General features: G+C 35.2%; 1 protein-coding gene across 1 annotated transcript; it reads left to right on the top strand.

The window, feature by feature from the left end:
• Positions 1 to 9,932: 9,932 nt before the first annotated feature.
• Positions 9,933 to 19,892, top strand: Lin7c (lin-7 cell polarity scaffold C). The gene is made up of 5 exons (XM_005328054.5): positions 9,933 to 10,031; positions 13,071 to 13,189; positions 13,452 to 13,523; positions 15,601 to 15,810; positions 16,545 to 19,892. Exons 1-5 carry the CDS (start codon positions 9,995 to 9,997, stop codon positions 16,698 to 16,700), a joined length of 594 nt encoding a protein of 197 aa, XP_005328111.1. The 5' UTR covers positions 9,933 to 9,994; the 3' UTR covers positions 16,701 to 19,892.
• The last annotated feature ends 1,641 nt before the right edge of the window (positions 19,893 to 21,533 follow it).

Genomic DNA, 21,533 nt, shown 5'->3' on the forward strand with positions numbered 1-21,533 from the left:
GTGGGTATTGAAGGGTGAACACAAGTTTGCAGGAAAGAGGAGAAAAGTATACCAAACCGAGAGAAAAGCACGAGAGAAGGCAGAAGGTGTGCGTAAGCACGGCACATCAGAGGAGCATCAGCAGCTTCCTAGAGCAGGACAACAAGATCTAGATGGAAGTAGAGGGAGGTGAAACTGCCTATTACAGAAACATCCCAATTCAGTGTCCTACCTCCAGTCACATTGCCCCATTATCACCACCCTCCCTGCCAATCCTTAGTCAAGCCAAATGCAATCATTTCCCCCAAAGAATTCCAAACAGTGAACATGTGATTTTTGTAAACTTACGGAAGATCTGAAGGTGGTGGTGCAAATCCTAGGGTTGTACCTCTTTTATCCACTGTCCTTCCTTACCTCCTCACTTCCCATTTCAGTCCAATGACATAGAATCCTTCCTTCTTTCTCCTTGAGACTTTGCAATAACCAGTGCTTAACAACAGACAACTCCTAAATGAAGGTGATTCTCTTCCTCAAAAATAATTTTCTTACTATATGCTAAGAATCAAAGCTTCTTCTCCTTCTGATTGTATCTCTAAAACACAGTTTTAATTTAATTGCTTCAACGTTTTTAACCCTTAGTGGCTTACTCCAGTCCAGAAAATGAAACCCAAGCATGCAGGAGGCTCCACAATTTGCCTCAACCTCAAAGGTGACTGTTCTTTCTCTCTACCGTACCCCAGTCGGTACCCTACACCTCCATGGAACCCTTCCCCATTTCCTAAACAGTACATGATTTTTTTCCTTTTTCCCACATGGCTTTGCTCACACAGCCTTCTCTCTAGAATTCCTGTTCTCTGCTTGAGAAAATTCTAATCATCCCTGTACAATGTTTCCTTCTTACTAAAGTGAATTTCTTGACCTTGCTATTACAAGCATCTTGTATTTTCTTTGTTGTGAGTAGTTGTCTTGTGCATTGTAAAATGTTTAACAACATCCTGGCCTCTGCTCCCTAGAGTTCATAGCAATCCTCACCTCTGCCCACTGTCCACAGTCCTGACAATTAAAAATATGTCCAAATATTGCCAGATGTCCTCTGGGCTCCATAATTGCCTCTGGTTGGGAACCACTGCTCTGTGGTGTTTTCTGGTTGCTTCTAATGAGGAATCATTTCTTCCCACTCTTTATTTTACCACACATCACACCTCTCTTAAAATCCCTATGACTAAAGCAACAAGATGAACATCAATAATTTGAAAAACCTTTATTACCATCTCTCCTTGTATACCTGTCTCCTCCCCTGGGTTTGTGAGCTCCTTGACAGAATGTCTTTTAGTATCTCTAGGGCCCAGTGTAGTGCCTTGCTATAGTGGGTAATAAGAACATATTTGCTAAATTGATTTGATAAGGTTATAGTCTAGGTCTGGTTCTCCTCCAACCAGTCATTTGATGATCATATCAGTGGAAAGATTAAGAAGCTAAAAATTATTCTAATATCCTTTTGCAAGGTTTTATCTATACCTGAAAAGTTACAGGAAGCATTAAGAACAACAGATCTGAAGAGCATTTTTTATTGGTTTGTTTTAACCTTCACACTTTGAATGCTTTATTGTTGACAAATATTAATTTTCCTCCTCAGTATAGGTCAACATAGTAATGTGGTTCATTTAAAGTTAGTTTGAGTTCGTTTTTAGATCAAATAAGTTTTTAAGCTTAAGGTAGTGGTTCAAACCACAAAACAGTTCTCCAACACATACTGGTTGGTACATAGCTTTCTGGATTGTTCCTTTTATACAGGTTTCTTTTGCCCAAATTGTTTAAAAGTTCCCTGGAGCAGGAACACGCTATTTCTCCTCTCTCAAACAGCACCTACTTAGTAAGTATTCTTGAGATAATTTTTTGAAAAACTCCAGTGAGGGAAAATCAATTCATTGACTTAGATTGCTCTAGAAACCAAGTTTATAGGTGAGTTTTAGAAGTTGTGATATGATATGGCAAAGCTGGGAAGAATTTATCCTAGTGTCCATTTCCCCCTTGTTCCTGAGGGACAGAGTTGAGATTTCATAGCTGCATCCATTGTCATTTGAAACAAAAGACTTCCAGGGACCTGAGGTATAACCCTGTGGCAGAGTGGTTTCCTTGCATGTGTGAGGCCCTGGGTTTAATCTTCAGTGCCAAAAATCAAATAAACAAATGACTTCAGGCTGGAAGTGGTAGAGTGAAGCTTATTATGCATGCAAGCCCTGAATTCTATCCCCAGAACCAAAAATAAAATAAAACAAGGTAAGACAAAAATAAAGACTTTATTTTCTGGTTATTTTGCAGCAGATGGAGTCATGTAACTAAGTTCTGGCTATTGACATAAAGGTAAAAATATTACGTGGAATCTCTAGAAAGGAGCTTCATAAAGGCTAACTCAACTGGAAAGGGCAATTTTTACCCTTCTGCAAATCCTTATTCTTTTTTTTCTGATGTATAATTTACATGTAATGACTACAACTCCTGCAAACTTCCCAGCTCATGAGTAAATTTGACTATGGAAGCCATGTCCTGGAATAATGGTACAAAATAACAAAAACCAGGATCTCTGATGTTACTGTGGAGCTATCATATTTGTTCCAAATTACTCATCTCTGGATTTCCTTTTCCTACACAAACTGTACTATTATTTTGGACTTTTGTGTTATATGCAACTTTACCTGATCCTGAATGATACATAAGGTATTTGTTAGTCACCATTTTTTAATGCTTACAATGTGCTAAGCCAGTAGTTCTCAACAAAGAATGCATGTCACAAAAAATTTTGACGTTTTTAGAAATACAAAGGTTTATATACCCTACTGGAGGGATTCAGAATCACAATTACATAATGAATATGTGTGTATGTATACACACATATGTACATAAATACATGTATAAATACATATATATATACACATACATACACACCATTATGTGTGTCAGCAAACTAGATAACTTAGATGGCACATACATATATAGTGTATAGTTTGCACATATCAATGTGTATATGTGTGCACGCCTGTGGGGGAGGGTTTCATAATATTCACTATACTCCTTTTTATTCCCTTAAGTTTGGTATACCTTCCTGATGTTAGTAATATCATTTTTTTTCTTTCTCAGTCTAGCTAAAATATTGACATTTTGTTGTCCTTTTCCAAGAAACCAAATTTTGGTTTCACTGATTCCCTCAATTATTTTACTTTTTTCTACTCCATATTACTTATATTTTATTTCTGCTGTAGCCTTTGTGTTTCCTTCCTTTTATTTAGTTTTGTGTTTAGTTTTTTCCTCCTTGGAGGTTGTAGATCTTGTTTCTTTTAAAATATAGGCATATATAGCTATAAATTTCCCTCTAAGCACTGCTTTAGCTGCCTCATAAATACATTTGCAAAGTCCTGTGGAGAATTCTGATGTGCAGATTTGGTGAAAATTATGCTGTACTTTTTTGCCATTGTGTGTGTATGTGTGTGTGTGTACTTCCCAGAATGGTTGCTGACATTTTGAATAGACAAAGCTTTTCTTATAAAGTAAAATAACTTGGGTATTGCTACATATTGCAAAAGATTCTTTTGCAGCTCAAAGGTTTCTTTCATAGCCTAATAGAAAAATCAAGGACACGTTTGTTTTACTTCATCTTTTCAACCTAGGTTAACAAGAACCATTCTTAAAGGGCCCTGTCAATTGGAAGTTTTCTTTTCTGCCTGTATATCTATCTACTATGCCCGTTTTTGACAGGTCTGAAATAATATTTATGTCCTTTAAACAAAAGTCAGCTAATAGTGAAAGCTTTCTGTGCTATCTAAGCCCTTTTGCTTGGCCTTTGTACTTTCCTATTTGCCGTGCTTTTTCCATAACTTGGCAGCATTATCACCAACTCCACGTGACAAGTGACACCATTGCTATAATGAGAATTCCAAGCAGCACCACTGGATCAAAGCCCATCTGTGTGCCTGCTCCCACACTTGACAAAACAAATTCCAAATTCATTCAGCATGCCGGTGCCATTTAGTCACTGTGACATATCCCAAATTTTGGACTCTGTGCAAAAACCAATCTGTGCCCACAAAATTAATCATGGAACATATTTTATGACGTTTGACAACAACTTAAAAGGTTCTCATCTCTGGCAGGTGGCTCTGCCAATCTGCAAGTATGTGCACGACAAATTTTGAACAATATATTGTGTAACTGAAAATACATTGTGAAGGATGCACACCCTGGAGATAACCAGAGTGAGTCCAACCAATCCTGAAGTCTTTCTCAGGGACACCTAGGCCAGACTGCTGTATTGTGAAGGAAGTATGATGGCCCCAGGTACTTGTAGAAAGCCAAAGAAAAAGGCAATAGCTCATGTGCCAGTAGATGCTGAGAACACTGGCACGACTGCCTGTGTTGGCAGGACCAAGAGTTTGAGATGGCTAATTTAAGCGACAAGATCCTGGCAAACAGATTTATTTAGGGCAAGGGTGCGTCAGGAAGATGCCAGAAAAATACATCAATCTGTGCCTTTCCATGTACTATGGAGTGATGATGAAACAATTGACATTAAAAAAGTCAACTCTTACACTTTAATATAATCTGAAACTCATCCTAACAGGAATTAGGATTTACTTTAGATCTTTGAAACTCTAACACAGGGTTTTATGATCTGATTTGAGATCTATGATAAAATTTCCCTTCAAAGGGTGTTCATGAAGAGATTTCCTCATATTGCTGTTTAATTGATTAGACAAGTACTTTTACATAATGTTTAATTTGCTTAAAATGAAGGCTATTTTACCATTTAAAGGTAAATAAAGAAAGGCATTTATCCAAAATTTTACTTTTCTGAGTATATATCATAGAAACTCTGCCAAAAAACACAAAAAATTATACTGTCAAAAGCCTGAATATATCCGTTTTCTTAAAAGCAGCTTTCTACTGTTGTAAACACCTATTTCATGTAGCAGTGCCTATTTGTGTATGGTCAACAGGCAAGAAAAATACTAGAACATTCCACTTGTAGCACCTCACCTTGGTTTTCATTTGCATAATTTCCTGAGAAACAGCCTCCTTCCCTCAACAGGCCACACCCACTCCCTTTTTCTCTTTATTAATGCTATCCTAGTATACTGTATTTGCAGTGTCTTAGGTTAAGTTTTCAGTATGCTAGCAACCTACTTGGGACTCTCATTTGTTATACAAAAAAAAAAAAAAAACTAAATTTGCATGATTTAGCTTTCCCTGGGATTTGTCTAGACTCAAACTTCCTTTTCTGATTTTAAAGGTTCTTTTCATTTCTGTGGCAGGAAGTAACAGGACACAGCAACAGAGGAAAGGGGTTTTTACACAGGAAGGACAATTCTTGAATAGGAAGCCAGGTGCGTTAACAACCTGGCAGAGGTAGAAAAGAAAAAGTGACTCTCCCTTATTCATGCTCAGAATCCCCTCCTTTGAGATACAGGATTCTGATCTATCTTCTCTTCTGTAAAGTGAAGGAGCTGAACTCTCTAGGTCTCTTCCTAATAGGATTGATCAATTACACAGGAGCATTTTGGAACTCTTTCCTTACACAATAGTTCATTCTTGTGTTTATATTGTTATGTTAAAGACAAATAGATTGTTAATTTGAAAATTATTTATCCCTCTCCAAAGCAGTTTCTAAAACACTTTAGTCTCTGCTTTGGGCCTGAAGTAAGACAGAACATTATGATGGAAGGGGATGGCAGTGAAAAGCTGCTCAAGTTATGGCAGCAGGAAACATAGGAAGAGAAAGAGGTTGGGGCCAGGGAAAGATATAGTCCCCAAGTGCATGCCCCTGAGGACCCACTCCTTCCAAGGAGGTTTCACCTTCCAGTTTCTATCACCTCCAATAATGACCACAGCTAGGAAAGCATGAATGAACCAATCCATTGATGAGGTCAGAGCCCTGTGATTCAGTCACTTCTGGATCACAAGAGTCCCATTTTTGAGCACACTCTTTACTTGCTATAGATATATTATATGCAGCTGATCCATCTTGTATCTTACCATTATATTTCCATTTTTGATTTTGTAATTATTTCATTCCCCTACCCATGTTTGCTTCATTTTATATGTGCCTGTTACCAATTCATTCTCAAATTCTCCACAGAAAGGTTTATGTTATTTCCCAGCATGGTAGCACACTCCTATAATCCTAGCAGCTCAGGATTGCAGGAGGATTGAAAGTTCAAAGCTGGCCTCAGCAACTTAGTGAGTCCCTGAACAACTCAGTGAGACACTGTCTCAAAATAAAAAATTAAAAAAAATTAGAATTAAAAAGGCTGGGAATATGGCTCAGTTGTTAAGTGACCCTGGGTTCAATCCCTGGTACAAAAAAAAAGTTTGTTTTATTAATATTGTCATTCCATTAATGAATGACAGATTTCTTTTTTTCCTTGATGATAGCTTCACTAATCCTTTTCCCTGCTCTAGTGTGGATGAGTTGCTCTGCAGGCAAGCTGCATGGCTATTATCTTGGGCTTTCCTTCATGATTATGAGGATTAATTTAATGTGCCAACTTGGCTGGGCTAAGGGATGCTCAGAGAGCTGATAAAACATTATTTCTCTCTGTGTTGGCTTCTAGTTTAGCATTTGAATTGGTAAACTGAGTAAAGATCAACTTCATTAATGTGGGTAGGCTCATTCAATCCATGAAGAGCCTGAATGGAAGAAAAAGTGGAAATTTGCTCTTTCTGCTTAAACTAGTATATCCATCTTTTGCCCTGGACTTTGATGCTCCAGGTTCTTACTTGGACTATGACAGAAAATTGGCTTCTCTGGGTCTTTGGGTCTGAACTGGAAATATACTACCCATCTTTCTTGGGTTTCCAGCTTGCAGACAGCAGATTGTGAGAATTCTCAGCCTCCATAGTCACCTAAACCAATCCTTCATAATAAATCCCTGTGAGTGGGTGTACATACTAATAACTCTGTCTCTCTGTAGAGCTCTAATAAACCAATAACTGTGAAATTATATTAATCTTGTCTATGCTGGATTCTGTTTCCTTGATATAATCTAACTCCTTCTCAGCTAACTTCCTAATTTTGATGGAACACATTTTCTAGTGGCTCTTAAGAAAGTATATATGGAAAGCACAATTTTTTTGATAGAACTTATGTAACAGATATATAGGTAGATAGATTAGATACATAAATGGATGGATAAATTTGGTGGTGCTGGGGATCAAACCCAGGTCATTGTATATACTAGACAAGTGCTTTACCACTATGCTATACCTACAGCCCTAAAACATTTTTATTATACCTTCACTTTTCATTGACAATTTGGTTTTATCGGTTTATTTGTGTCTCTCCCCCTCAAAAAAAGATATGTTGAAATCAATCCCTGTACCTCAGAGGGTGAACATATTTGGAAATGGGGCCATTGATGTAACTAATGATGTAACTAATTAAGATTAAGTCATACTGGAGTAGGTAATATCCTTATAAGATGTCCACGGGGAATGTCAAGGCACAGTGAAAGCAAATATTGGAATAATGTAGCTTCAAGTCAGGGATCATCAAAGATTGCCAGGAATCTACTAGAAAGCTAGGAAAATCCAAAAAAAAAAAAAAAGATTCTTTTACAGCTTTAGAGTATACTACCTTGATTTCTGACTTCTTGCTACCAGAAATTTGAGACAATAAATATCTCTTGTTTTAAGCCAACCAATTTGTCACACTTTATTATGGCTGTCCTAGAAAGCTAATACAGTTGAATATAGAATTAAAGATTGGGAATTATTTTTCCTAAAAATGTAATAGCTGTGTCCTAGTTTCCAGTGCTGCTAATGAGAAATACATGCTATTTGGGTTCCCAATCCTTAGAATGTGATTTTTTTTATTGTTTCTACTTATCCCTGGTATTATGAAATGTAATGATGATTATGTGTTAATTACCAGAGACATGGAAAAGACTATACAAAAGGTGCAAAGTAAACAATCCATAATCCCAATTCATGAAAATAGTTCCTGTTCTGACAGAGTAGAAAATCCACATAATTTACAAGGATCTTGGGGTAAAAACTTAGAAGGATACTGCCTTAGTAATGAGGTTCAACTAGCCCTCCACTAAAGGCGGAATTTGTACCACCTAGCAAAGATTAAAATTAAGTGTCAAAAGGACAAAACTGTTTTCAAATAAGCAAATTTTATAATGCCTGACATCCTATTAAAAAAATTATCAGGTATGCAAGAAGCAAAAAATTGTAAGCCATAATACATAGAAAACTCAATTAACATAAGACAATGTCAGAAACAGCATAGATGACACCAAGGTTATCATTATAATTTTGTAGAAGAAGCTATAGGAAAGATTTGGCATGTTAAATAAAGACATGGAAAACACACACACATTCACATCAAATGACTAGAGAGAAAAACACATGTCTGAGACGAAAAGTGAAACACGTGGGATTAAAGGAATGTATGATATTGGAAAAGCAAATTAGTCAACACAAAGACATGGGAATTGTCCACAAGGAAACAGAGAAAACTTGAAAAAAAAAACAAAATTAACATAGTGAAAATTAACTTATGAGACAATGTCACATGGTTAAATATACATGTACCTGACTCCACCAAAGGAGAGCAGAAAGACTAGGAAGGAAAAATATTTGAAGAAATAAGGGTAATGTTTGCATATTTCTTGTTCCACACAGTATTTCTAACAAAGCACCTGATGGGCATTGGGCATTTAATAAATACTTCTTGAACACATTTGTGGCAGAAAAAAATGATAAAATGAATAAGAAATAAGAACATGGGTGTTATTGTAGGGTGTTAGAATCAATAGGGTGTTAGGAGTTGAAACAATATAGAAAAAGGGAAGACTTAGCAGAAGCGACACATCTTGAGCAGGAACCTGAAAAATGAGTTCAGTTGAATGTGTATGATGCTTGGAGAGTAGGTGATGAAAATGGGCATTCCCTACAAGAACACAGAGAAAGAGTTGGAAACTAGGATAAACATGGTTTTGAATATACCATCTTGACTGGAGTTGTGGTTAGCCTTAGGGATAATTAGAAATGAGGGTAGCTGGATGAGTTAGGGTCAGAGTACTTAAGACTTGAGTAACAGGGAATAGAGAAACCAATGTTTCTGGTGGTGACATTAAAAGGATTAGAAGTGTTGAAGTTGAATGCCAAGAGCAGGCCAGAAGCAACCAGATTATTAAAATGATATGGTTATGAATTTTTAAAAACTTAAATGTGAAAGCATCTCACAAATCAGCACAAACTAAGGGCTTGGATAGGTTAGTAGAATACAAACATGGGGCAAAAAAGCAATTTTTCTTGGCTCATGAAAATTTCAAAAGTGGCCCTAAATAGTATTATTATATTTCTTTTATATTTACATAAGATTCTGAATTAGTTTCTTAAGACTGTTACTGTATAGCACACTAAAGCCTTTCTTCCTATCTCACCCAGTTATGGCCCATTTTCTTTGTACTTGCAGATATGAGGGTAAGATTCAAGCTTTGGCTTTTTAAAATTAAAAATTAATGTAAGGCTTCCAGAACCAAGAATTCATAATGTCATGTACACACTTAACTGTCACCTAATCTTGGCATCCAGGAATTTTAAAAGACCTTGGAGATAGAAACTCTTTGTCTCACAGAGGGAGAAACTGAGGCCAAAAAAGGGAAGTGAGCAGTCCAGAATCCTGGAAGTAGAATCCACTCAGTGTGACTCATCTACAAAGGGCTCCAAGCGATGGAAAAGGCGCGAAGCCAGGGCAGGGAGCAGGAAGCAGGGGAAAAGGGTCTTTTCAATCCGGGAGGCCTGGGAATCCGAGATTCTTGCGACCTCAAAAACAACTGTCTCAACCCCACACTACGAAACGCTACCCTGTAAAATACTTCGCAGAGTGAGCGTTGGTCCTTCCTGATCTCGCGATACCGGTCGATCCTCGCCCTTCCGGCTCTCGCTAGGCTCCGCCTACCGCAGCTTCTCTATCGTCATTTCCTGTCGTTCTGTATTGCTAAGGGAGAAGATGGCGGCGCTGGGAGAACCTGTACGCCTGGAGAGGGGTGAGTGCGGCCGATGCCTGGACCGAGGCGGGTGGAAGGGATGAGGAAGTGCGGTGTCACTAGAGGGAAGGAGAGGCTGCCGAGGCTCAGACTCGGAACCTGCCTGCCCCTTGCGTGGCGGCCGCCAACGTCGCTGTCATCCGCACGGTGGAGGGCGCTTATGATTTTTTGACTGTTTGCTAGACCCCCTCTGTGTTCAGACGCACTGTCCCGGGACATAGCACAGTTAATTACAATCTGCTCACGTTTGCCTACATACGCCGCACACGCATCCTCTGGGTAGGCACAGCAGATGCGGCGTTCAGGGATCTGTAAACCAGAACAACATGTCACACACCCTGTTCGGATCGTCTACACTCGTTGTACATACATTTGCACAAACCTAATGGGCTTGCCTTTACCCACATATCGCACAATACCCGGACACACGGCACATTTTCACAAGAACTCGCCCTCCCTCCTTCGTTACTTTTACCACAGCCTCCCTTGCATTCGTAATTTGGTATTTCCTAGCTTTGGTACCCCCTCCCAGGCACGAGGGTGCTTTTCAAAACAATCCTACTGACTTGATCTTGGAAAGCTTGTTATGTAACTTATGTAAAGTAGTGGTAGATTGTAAAACACTTGGCAGGTGCGATCATATTTTTTTTTTTTTACACACCCTACAATTGCAAACCGTGTTTAGTTGATTGCTTCTTGAAGCAAACTGTTAAGAAAGATAAAACCTAGTTTGCTGTGTAATTACAGACCAGGGAATCAGTGAAAATACAAATATTAAGATTTTGAACGCTCCATTGTCTTCCCCAAATCCTTTATTTCAGACAATTCAAAGCTGCTTTTGACACACAAGCATTTGAAGGTTTTTTTGTTTTGTTTTTTGCTTTTGTATTGAACCCCGCTTACTTTACCAGTGAGCTCTCTCCCCAGCCCTCCTAATTTTTTATTGAGAGAAGGTCTCAGCTCAGGCTGGCCTTAAAATTGAGATCCTCCTGCCTCATCCTCCCAAGTAGTCAGGACTGTATCACAGGTATGTATCAAGAAGTACCACAAAAAAATTTTAGCATTGTTGGTAAACAGCATAAAATGTAGATTAAAGTTATTTTGCACATATTATCATTTGAAATTACAGTCTCAATATTCTTCTTTAAGAAGAAGATACATTTTTAGAATTGTATTTAGAAAAGCCTCTTTCCTTATCCCTTCCCACAAACAAATGTGCACATATGATTGTTAGTTTGCTCCTTATGGTGTTCCTCATTTGGAAGTCTTTTTTATAAATAAGGTTGTTTCTCTACAGCCCACCAGGCCATTTATTGAAGCATAATTTTATAACAGAAGAGTAGCTTCTCTGAGTAGACTTTCTAAGATAGGCTTAAGACAAAGGTGACATCTTCCTCCTGAGCACAGTGGCGATGTGCTTTGCAGAAAGGAACAAATCTGTTGGTGCTAACAAGAGTAGGTGTTTTTCTTTTAAAGCTAGTTAGTTGTAGAATTCTAACATGTTGGAAGTCTTGTATTTTTAAATGCAGTACAAAATATGGAACTTCATCCCCTAGCATTTAGTTTTGGTAGTTGTCTTTGCTTTTTGTTGTTGATTTTTTTTTTTTTTTTTTAAGTTCTTCAGTAGAATCTTCAGTACCTTGGTAGGGATGAATTATAAGGGGTTCTATTCAGCAGCATAGGAAAGTTAAATTATCTCAGAACTCTGTTAACAAATAACTCCCAGTAATCCTACAGTACAGTATCAGTGCATGTAATCAAGATCTTGAGTGCCAGTTGGGCATAGTAGTGTATGTCTGTAATCTCAGCTACTGCAGAGACTGAGGCAGGAGGATCCTAAGTTCAGAGCGGGTTTTGGCAACTTAGTGAGACTCTTTCTCAAAATACAACAAAAAGGGTTGGGGGTGTAGTTTATTGGTAGAGTGTTTGCCTCGAATGTAAGGCTCTATGTTCAATCCCTGGTAATGGCAGTGGGAGGCAATGGGGAGATAGTGCCTTCTAAATCATCAAAACTTAATTCACAAAGGTACAAAACAGGTAAGAAAAAAATCAAACAGACATTGTCATTGATTGTTGAACATGACTTTGAATCTTGTAGAGTTTCTGAATTAATAAAACACATCCCCACACTTCTCAATGACAATTTACTAACATGTTTAATGGATTTGTATAAATGTATGCAATCCCTTAATATTTCTTAAGACTGATGCCAGCGTAACATAATATTTATGTTTGCTAAGCCTCTTTAAAGATTTGATTTGGTCATCAAATGCCTTTTATGAAGAAAGTGTATTATTTCCATTTTACATTGAAAGGCACTGAGACACAAGGAGGTTAAGTAATTTGTTCAAGGTCTCACAGCTAGTATGAAGAACAGAATCACACAGCTAGTTTTTATTTTTTATTTTTAAAACTACGTATTCGATTGAAATTGTCTGAATTAAAACATTGTGTTAACAATCCTAATTTGAAAACAAATCAGTTAATTTTATTCAGGTTTACTATTAATTTAAATGTGTCCCAGCCACTAACTCCATCTGTTATTGCATATATCATGTTTATCTTTAGGAAATGAACAGTGATTTCACTAGCATGTGGTCTGCTATTCAGTGCTTTGGTTACTAATATGATAACTAAGTAAATTTTTATTGACTAAATAATTCCCAATATTACTACTGGCTTTTCTGAAGCAGTGCAGTTAACTTGTCTGTCACATCTGAGCCCCAGTCCTTTCCTGTGACATTTAGTAGTTTATATTCAGTTTGCCTGTCTCTCAATTATTTTTTAAACTATATTTCTGCAACATGAGAAATTTTTAAATCTGTAAAATTTAATGTGCTCAGATTTTACATTCCTGTTTTCAATGTGTACATGAATAATCTCCTCTCATACAAAAACACAGATGCTTTGTTTTACTCCCTCTATTTTCTGCATACTGTTAGTCCTTGTGGAATTAATCCTAATTCCCACAATGTAACATAGGCATTTCAAGAATCCTTAGAGAAAGTTATCTATCAGTATGTGTTTGTTTAACTCTAGATATTTGTAGAGCAATTGAATTGTTGGAAAAACTACAAAGGAGTGGAGAGGTACCACCACAGAAACTTCAGGCTTTACAAAGAGTTCTTCAAAGTGAGTTCTGCAATGCTGTAAGAGAGGTGAGTAAATATGATTAAAATGTACTAAAAAGTTTAGTTAACTAGCTAAGATAATAGTATGAAATTTAGACTTAGAAAGTCTTAAGAAAATAAGCATTAGGAAAACATTTGAGCCCGTCTTTTAATTTTTGGAATTTCTAATAGAAAACTAATTTACAAGGACACATAATTTTGCCTGAAATTGTAATACATTTAACTTCACAGAGAAATCAAACATGATATATTCCAAGATTTAAAATATAACAACTTTTATGTTTTACAGGTATATGAACATGTCTATGAAACTGTGGATATCAGTAGCAGTCCTGAAGTGAGAGCTAATGCAACTGCAAAGGTAAATTTGTTTATTTACCAAAAGTGAGAATTCTTCATAAATTAGAGGTTGAAAATATACAATTATTGGGTTCATAATAAGCTTATTTTAGAAGCTAGCATAATATCTTTCAAATTATACCAAGCTTCCCAAGTGCTAAGAATAGAACATTTTTATTACTGTGTGTAGTTTAGATAAGGCATCGAAAATGCTTTCACATACAATAATTATATACATACGAAATACCTAATTGTGTTATATACAATATATTTACATGTAAAATATCATCAATTTTATATTTGAGGATGAATTTCTCATTGATGAGGAAGTATCAAGATTAAATTATTTGTCTCAAACCACCACACAAATAGTAAATGGTAGAATAGGGTTATTTGATTTGTCCTTTACCCTAGCTCTGCAAATATGGTATAATGTCAGTAGTAGGCTACCTCTTCAGGACTGAAGATGGAGTTTGTGTGCTTTTCCATACCAGATTTTTCCTCATATTCATTGTGTATTACTTGGTTAGATATGTTAATTCGAGTAGTAGATGACATACTAGACTTAATCATTGCAGATTATTTTTGATTGAGTTCCTGGTTTCCAAAAGGACAGATTGGATTCTCTATTGAATTCAAATACTTAAACTTGTGGATATGGTTTATCAGAGTAGAAAATAGAAATTTAGTTTTTATACCTGAATTGTATAACCTTCACAGCTTATTTAGTTTTTGAGCCTTAGTTCTGTTAGGTAGGAAATGAGAGCTTTTTTGCATCTTCAGATAAGTCTTGATTTTCTTCTTACTCCTTGCACTTTTGTTCATGTACCCTGATCCACCTTGAAAAAATGGTGCCAGATTCCTTGATTAACTTTAAAAACATAATGAAACAGGAAAATCTTAATTTTGTGTTAGAATTCAAAGAGGATATGGCTCTATTAAATCTTCTGTGGGCTTTTTTTTTTTTTACTTGTAATTAGATAGTTTGCTAGAGCAACAAAAAATATTCATGTTGGCTATATGTGTGCTTGCTTTTCTTAATATAAAGACAATTCTTGATGTATTATTTATTTTGTGTATGTACAAAGAGTATACAAAGAATATAGCAGCTAAAATGACTAATATATATATATACAAGGACAACTCTGTGTGGGTTGTTATAGGTATGGTGTATTTTACACAAATGTCAGGCTATCTGGCCTTAAAGCTCCGGACTGTTAGTGTATTAGGGTAGAATATTCCTCTTTAATACACGGAATGTTATGTGCCCAGCAAGCCTGCTTATCAAGCCCTGCACACATGGAACTACACAAAAGTTCTAGACAGTGGATGAGAGTGTGCTAAAAAATTCTGTTTCATACATAGTCCTGGAGTATGTATTCTTTTCAGTTACCATTTCTTTTTTGGGAGTTGGGAGTATCAGGGATTGAACTCAGGGGCATTCAACCACTGAGCCACATCCCCAGCCCTTTTTTGTGTTTTATTTAGAGTCTTGCTGTTGCTGAGGCTGGCTTCGAACTCGCAATCCTCATGTCTCAGCCTCCCCTTACCATTTCTTAAAAACCTCCGCTTAGCTTCTCAGAATAACCAATGAATTTGTGAATACTCATACATCAAAAATGTGCCTCACAATGCAGAATGAATTCTTTAAAAATCATGTTACATGCATTCATAAATATACCACAGGAATTTCATCTTTATGTATAAATAAAAAGAACCAGTCAAATATAAATGAATGGACTAGCCAAAGGAAGTCAAGGAGATTGGGGGGGGAGGGGGGCTTATGAACTGAATTTGAATTTCATGTAGCATGAGTTCATCAAGATGAATCCATCTACTATTTATAACTGTAAAGCTCTGATTAAGAGAGAGAGAGAAAGAGAGTGTGTGTGTGTGTTTATACATGCCTCAAAAGTAGTTTGATAGATCAGGGATATACCTCAGTGTTAGAGTACATGTTTATTAATGTGTATGAGTCCCTGGGTTTAATCCCCAGCAATGCCAAAAAATAAAACAAAAAAAAGTATTTTTTAAAAAGAGATGAAAGAACTGAGGTAAACAAAAGTCATATATTTTAAATATGTAAAATTTTCTTTCAGGCTACTGTCGCTGCGTTTGCTGCCAGTGAAGGACATTCTCATCCTCGAGTTGTTGAGCTACCCAAAACAGAAGAGGGACTTGGGTTCAATATTATGGGAGGCAAAGAACAAAACTCTCCAATCTATATATCTAGAATAATTCCAGGTGGAATAGCTGATAGGCATGGGGGCCTCAAACGAGGAGATCAACTTCTTTCTGTTAATGGAGTGGTAAGGATGAATTTTATTTATATTTGCAGTAATGTGCTGTGACCACTTGGGGGTGTCTGTGGATTGTAGAAACAGAAGATGCCAGTGCAAAGGATTAATAAACTTTGTAGTTTAAGAATGCCTTAAGCTAATGCTAGGCAGTACTGTTTAGGACAGTGGTTGTTTTTTGTTTCTATCTTTTTAAATGCAGCTCTGGGGATTGAAGGGGAAGAGGGGTGGCCGGGCTTTGCTCATACTGGTCAAGTGCTTTATCATTGAGCTCGGTCCCCAGCCCAGTGATCTTTTTAAGGCACTAGAAAAGTGGTTTGCATCCCTTCAATGTAAATTAACAGTGCTTAGTGGGATTTTTATTACATAATTAAACTCTTCAGTAGTTAAAACAGTATACTAAATTAGAAATGTACCGTCATTTTTACTTTTTCTAGAATGGCAGTTGCTTGATTAAATTCTGACATAGTGCAGTAATAAGACATGTATATTGAAATGCTAATTACTTGGAACTTAAAAAATGATTTCGAGACTATAAGCAAAATTGATGTATCACTGGATTTCACACTGATAATACAAGATTAGCATTGAAAGGATGCAGTATCTCTATAGCTGTACTACCCTGAATGTGCCAAATCTTGTGTGAATTGATGCAATGAAGACTCTCTTTACTTAATTTTAAATCTTTATAGTTGTCATTACTCTTAAAACCTAAGTATTAATTGTGTGTGTGCATTTTTTTCCAGAGCGTTGAAGGAGAACATCACGAAAAAGCTGTAGAACTGCTGAAAGCAGCCCAAGGAAAGGTTAAATTGGTAGTACGGTATACACCCAAAGTCTTAGAAGAAATGGAGTCACGCTTTGAAAAAATGAGATCTGCAAAACGCAGGCAACAGACCTAATACATTTAAAACTTTATATTCAATTTTGCTTTTTAGCTAGAGAAGTTTTACTTGTGACCTACTGATGGCCACAATGCCAATGATTGTAAAAAAAAATACAAACTTCCCTTGAAATCCTCCTTGCCATTTTATAAATGCCTATTTTAACATCATTTATGGTTCTAGAGATGCATACACTTTTTTCTGACAAGAAAAAGTAAAAGGTGTTGAGGGCAATTCTGTCCTGCTGTTTTTACAGACCTTTTTCAAATGCAGATTTTGTCATAAAGTTGTTATAGATTTTTAAAAATGCTTTTTTAATATTAAAATGTACTTTTACATTCTTAATCTTTTTTTAAGAAGAATGTTTTCTTCATCTGGCTACTTATTTAAAATTAACAGTTCTCCAACTTTTTTTTTTTTTTTTTGCTTACTATATTTTCTTTTAACCTCTGAAATTTCTTTACGATTTCCAAGAAATTAAGTATGGCAGTCTCACCTACAGCACTTCATTACCCTGTAGTTGTTAACATCATTGCTGCATTTTGTACTTTGAACATACACATAATATATATATAATCAATGGTAGATAATAACACAGCATATTGGAAGTTTTTTACTTTTATTTAAACATGTATAATGAGTATTCGTTTATACTGATTTATAAAAGTAAGTTTTAAACACTGAAACAATCATCGCCTAAAATATGTATTTCATAATATTTAAGCAGTGAGGCCAGAGGATGTAATTTGACTATTAGCATTAATGATTATATCCCTTTCTAATTGTAGTCAACAATATATCAAAAAGTATAAATGCGAAACAGGTTCAGATTTCATCTTGCAAATTTTTTTAAGGCTATTGATTTTTATTTGAGTACATTTCTCATGGTTTGGTCTTTCCATGCCTAGAGATGAGCCAGTTAGTTTGTGGTGGGAAATAGCAGAAAGAAAGAAGAAAAATTTAACCTCACTAGTCTTAAGTTATACATCTAGGTCATTTTAAAGAATCAATGTTAAATAGGAAAAGGAGGATATGTTTAAGATCTGTAAAAACTATGAGGTGATTTGATAAGAATCTGTAGATTGTCACAATGAATAGGAACTCATTTATATTAAAACGGTTGGATTTAGGGATGCAATCTTTGTTTACGATTCAAATATAATGGGAATTTTGAAAGTTACTTTGTCATTTGTCCACTGGATGTCACTCTTTTACTAAACGGCAGCTATTAGTATATGACTGTGACTGAGTTCTTCATAAAAGCTGAAATTAAAGAGTTAATTTTCAGTCACAATTCATAGGAACATTTCTACTTTTTTTAAAAATTGTGAATGACATGCTAAAAGAAGATGGATTTAAAAAAATAAGAATTTGGCATAATTATCAATCCTGTATTTAAAAAAGTGGGCATTGTAACATTCCTTCAGGAAGAATAGAAATTTGTATACCTTTTTCTGCATGTTTGTGAGCACTGTGAGTCTTAAAAGATTATTCCAGTTTTCAGTGATTTCTCAGAATATAAGTCAATCAGCATTGTTATTTATCATTTAGGTATTGAACACTGGATTGCATGGTTGAATGTGTCTGTAGTCCACTACAAAACATGCTTGTTATTGATAGGATCATGTTGTTAAATTGTATATTTTCAAAATTAATTGGTGTGTTTTTAAAATGTTGGGACCAAAGTAGTATAGAAGAATTATGGACTTAATTTAATTGTAAAATTATTAGAGGTATTTGTTGTAGAGCTTTATATATTAAAGAGAAGTATTGGTGCATATAAAAACATTAATGTTATTGTTATGCTTGTATTCTTGCATTACAGGGTAAATAAGCCCTGAAGAAATCTTATTTTAATATAGCTACAGCTGTAGTAGCTTTTAGGATATATCAACATTTCCTTATAAATTATAGCTTCCTGGTTCAATGTCTCAGCTGTATCCAAACTTTCAGCCAAGTTAAATCTTTTTTGGTGTTGAATCTCAGTAAATTAAGTAAGCTGGGGTTTTTTTTTTTTTTCTTTCGAAGTAATCCACAATCTGTCTTTGTGTGGGTTGGCACCTATTTATAATTCTTAAAATAAAGATAGCTTAACGAGCCAAATACAGTAGTTTTGCTTTGTACTGTTGAGCATGAGTAGCAGTAGTTTGTTTTTATTAATGCAATTTTCATAGTATATCTCAGAATTTTAAATCTTATCATAGAACGGTTCAGTCAATAGCAAAGATACACAAAGGTGGTCTAGTATGATGAGGAAATGAAGGAATTTTCATCTTGTAAATGGATGGTTTGTGAATAAAGCTAGGCATAAAGTAAATATATAATCGGTGCTTGATTTGTAAATTACAAATGTTAACCCCCCTTCCATTTTTTTCTTTAATTTTCTTATTACTTCAAAATGAATTGACTCAGTGTTTCTCAACCTTAGTTGCATATTAGAACTCAAAAATTATTAACACTTGAGTCCCCTCCCATACAACTAAATCAGAGTAACTTGTTTAAAAAAAAAAAAAATACTAGATGGTTCTAAGGGACATCCAGGGTTGAGAACCGCTAATTTTGTTTTCAAGTATCAGAATAGAATACTTCAATTTGTAGCTACATGCTAATTGATTATATTATTTATTTAGGCATAAAACATACTTGGCATTTCTTATTTGGAAAGTAATAATAAAACTATTATTTTTTCTTTTATTAAAAAACTAGTAGTTTAAATATAAACTTTTAATGTTTCATCTTTCTGCCCCTTTTGCTTTAAAACTTACAAAGATAGTGTTTATTCTTTGAAAAAGCAGCTTAAAAATTACAGATGAGAAATATTGTCATTGATAATTACATGCTGCTTAATATGGTCACTATCTTTTACTGTAATGCTAGATTATAGTGGCCTAGTTCTTTAAAAGTTTGATGATTCAGATATGTAGGGAGTTATTTTGTTTTGTTGTCATTTTCCTCCTTTTCCAAATTTTTAGTTTATGTTTTATTTTTTCTTGTCAAGTATTTAAATATTTTGGCTCAAATAGTTTGTTTACAATTAAAATGGATATTATAGCATTTAGTAGAAGAAATAGTATGGCTTATCTGGAAAGAATGTCAGCATGACTTGGTATAGACTTAATACATGTTGTGAATATTTTATAATGTGGAATGATCATTGAAATATTAAGGACTCTAGTAATTGTATTTCCTGAATAAATGTATGTTTATGAATTTTTTTAACTTACAGTTTGTTCTTTCCTCTGCCAGCAGTCTAGTTTTATAGTTTTTATTGTCCAAAATTCATTACTGTTGTTTCTTTAAAGGTTATTATAGTAATAGTTAAATAATGGAGAAAAACAAGTCACTTGCTATCTCATTGCTTTTCAAGAACTTTAAAACTAATTTGTATCTGGACATGGTTTTTAAAAATACTGGCAAATGATATGCTTCTACTTTTTTAGTTCAAGATAATATTTCTCCAAAATGGATGTAAAATAATACTTTTTCAGCAGATGACTTCATTTATCAATTTAATTCTGATTCTAAAGCTTATTTAAAATAAATTTGTATGTGTTATGTCCTTGTTCTTTGAAGTTGAAAAAAATATATAATTAGAAATAGATGTGTTTCTGAACTCTGTTATCAAATAATTTTGCATAAGGTAAAAATACAGTTCATGGTGATTGCCTAAATGAAACTTCAAGTTTCTATATTTTGCTTTGTCTTTCATAAAATGTAACTAAAGGAAAATTTTTGTTTTTTCAAGAGAGGCAGTGTGGTGTGTGATTGACAGCACAGCTTGTGGGCACCAGCTTCGATGATTTTAATCCCAGTTCTGACATTACTGTGAATGTTAGATAGTTACTAAGTTCTTCATTCCTTAGTTCCCTCATCTGTCATCTATAATAAGTGTGCCTATAAGTGTTATGTCATTATTGCCACTATCTTAAAGCCCTTAGAAAGATGCATAGCAAAATACGTACTATTTGTGTTTGCTTTTATCTTCTCCCCCATGTAAAATAGCTTTAGGACCTTATCAGCAAAAAAATAATCATAGTCCAGTAATTCAAATTAGCAAGTTCGTATTTTGAAGTCCAGAAAATGGGATCTTTAAGCTATGCTTAAAAATTTTAGGAAGACTACCATAAAGAAATTACACATTTCTGTCCAAAGAAACTCATGGAATTCTAACATTAGTGCAGTTTTTGAGAAGTGGAAGATTTGGACCACACTCAGACTGAAAATCATTGGAAGATAGGTGCAGGTAAGGGATTTGTTAAATAGAAAAGCAGTTTGTAAAAGATGATCTAGATGGAAATAGTTAACTGCTGGTGTCATGTGTTATAAGGCATAATTCATCATCATGATATATATATATATATTTTTTGGCAGTGGGTGGGATTGGATTTAGGGCCTCATGTATGCTAAGCAGGTGCCCTACCGCTGAGCTACACCCCCAGCCCCCTGAACTTCTAAAAAGGACAGGGGTGATGCTGGAGGTGTAGTTCAGTGGCATATTATTTGCCTAGCATTGCATAAGACTAGGTGTAGGTTCCATCCCCAGCACTGCAAAAAACAAAAAGACACAAAAATACATGATAATGTACTGGGCAACCAGGATTTAATAAAAGAAAAAAAACATGTTAGGCCTTACTTTCTTCAAAATTTCAGTAAACCAGACAATTCCTTAAATCTTTAAATTATTTAGTCATGTTTAGTATTGTTGATTGCTGTGATTTTAATATAATGAAGTGACCTAGGTTTTTATACATTTATTTCTTCAGGGGCAAATAATCTTCACTTGATGAATTTTTTAAGCTTTATATACAAAGCAAGGGGTAAAACTCATACAGAACCCATTTGTCAGTTTTC

This window comes from Ictidomys tridecemlineatus, chromosome 4, assembly GCF_052094955.1.
Source record: "Ictidomys tridecemlineatus isolate mIctTri1 chromosome 4, mIctTri1.hap1, whole genome shotgun sequence".
In the NCBI taxonomy this organism is placed as follows: Eukaryota; Metazoa; Chordata; class Mammalia; order Rodentia; family Sciuridae; genus Ictidomys; species Ictidomys tridecemlineatus.

What these genes read in the sequence shown, in the direction of transcription:
- Lin7c (XM_005328054.5), top strand. Translation starts at nt 9,995, where the DNA reads ATGGCGGCGCTGGGAGAACCTGTACGCCTGGAGAGGG. An exon ending in ACCTGTACGCCTGGAGAGGG is followed by an intron (nt 10,032 to 13,070) that starts GTGAGTGCGGCC and finishes GTTTAACTCTAG; the next exon opens with ATATTTGTAGAGCAATTGAA. An exon ending in GAGCTAATGCAACTGCAAAG is followed by an intron (nt 13,524 to 15,600) that starts GTAAATTTGTTT and finishes ATTTTCTTTCAG; the next exon opens with GCTACTGTCGCTGCGTTTGC.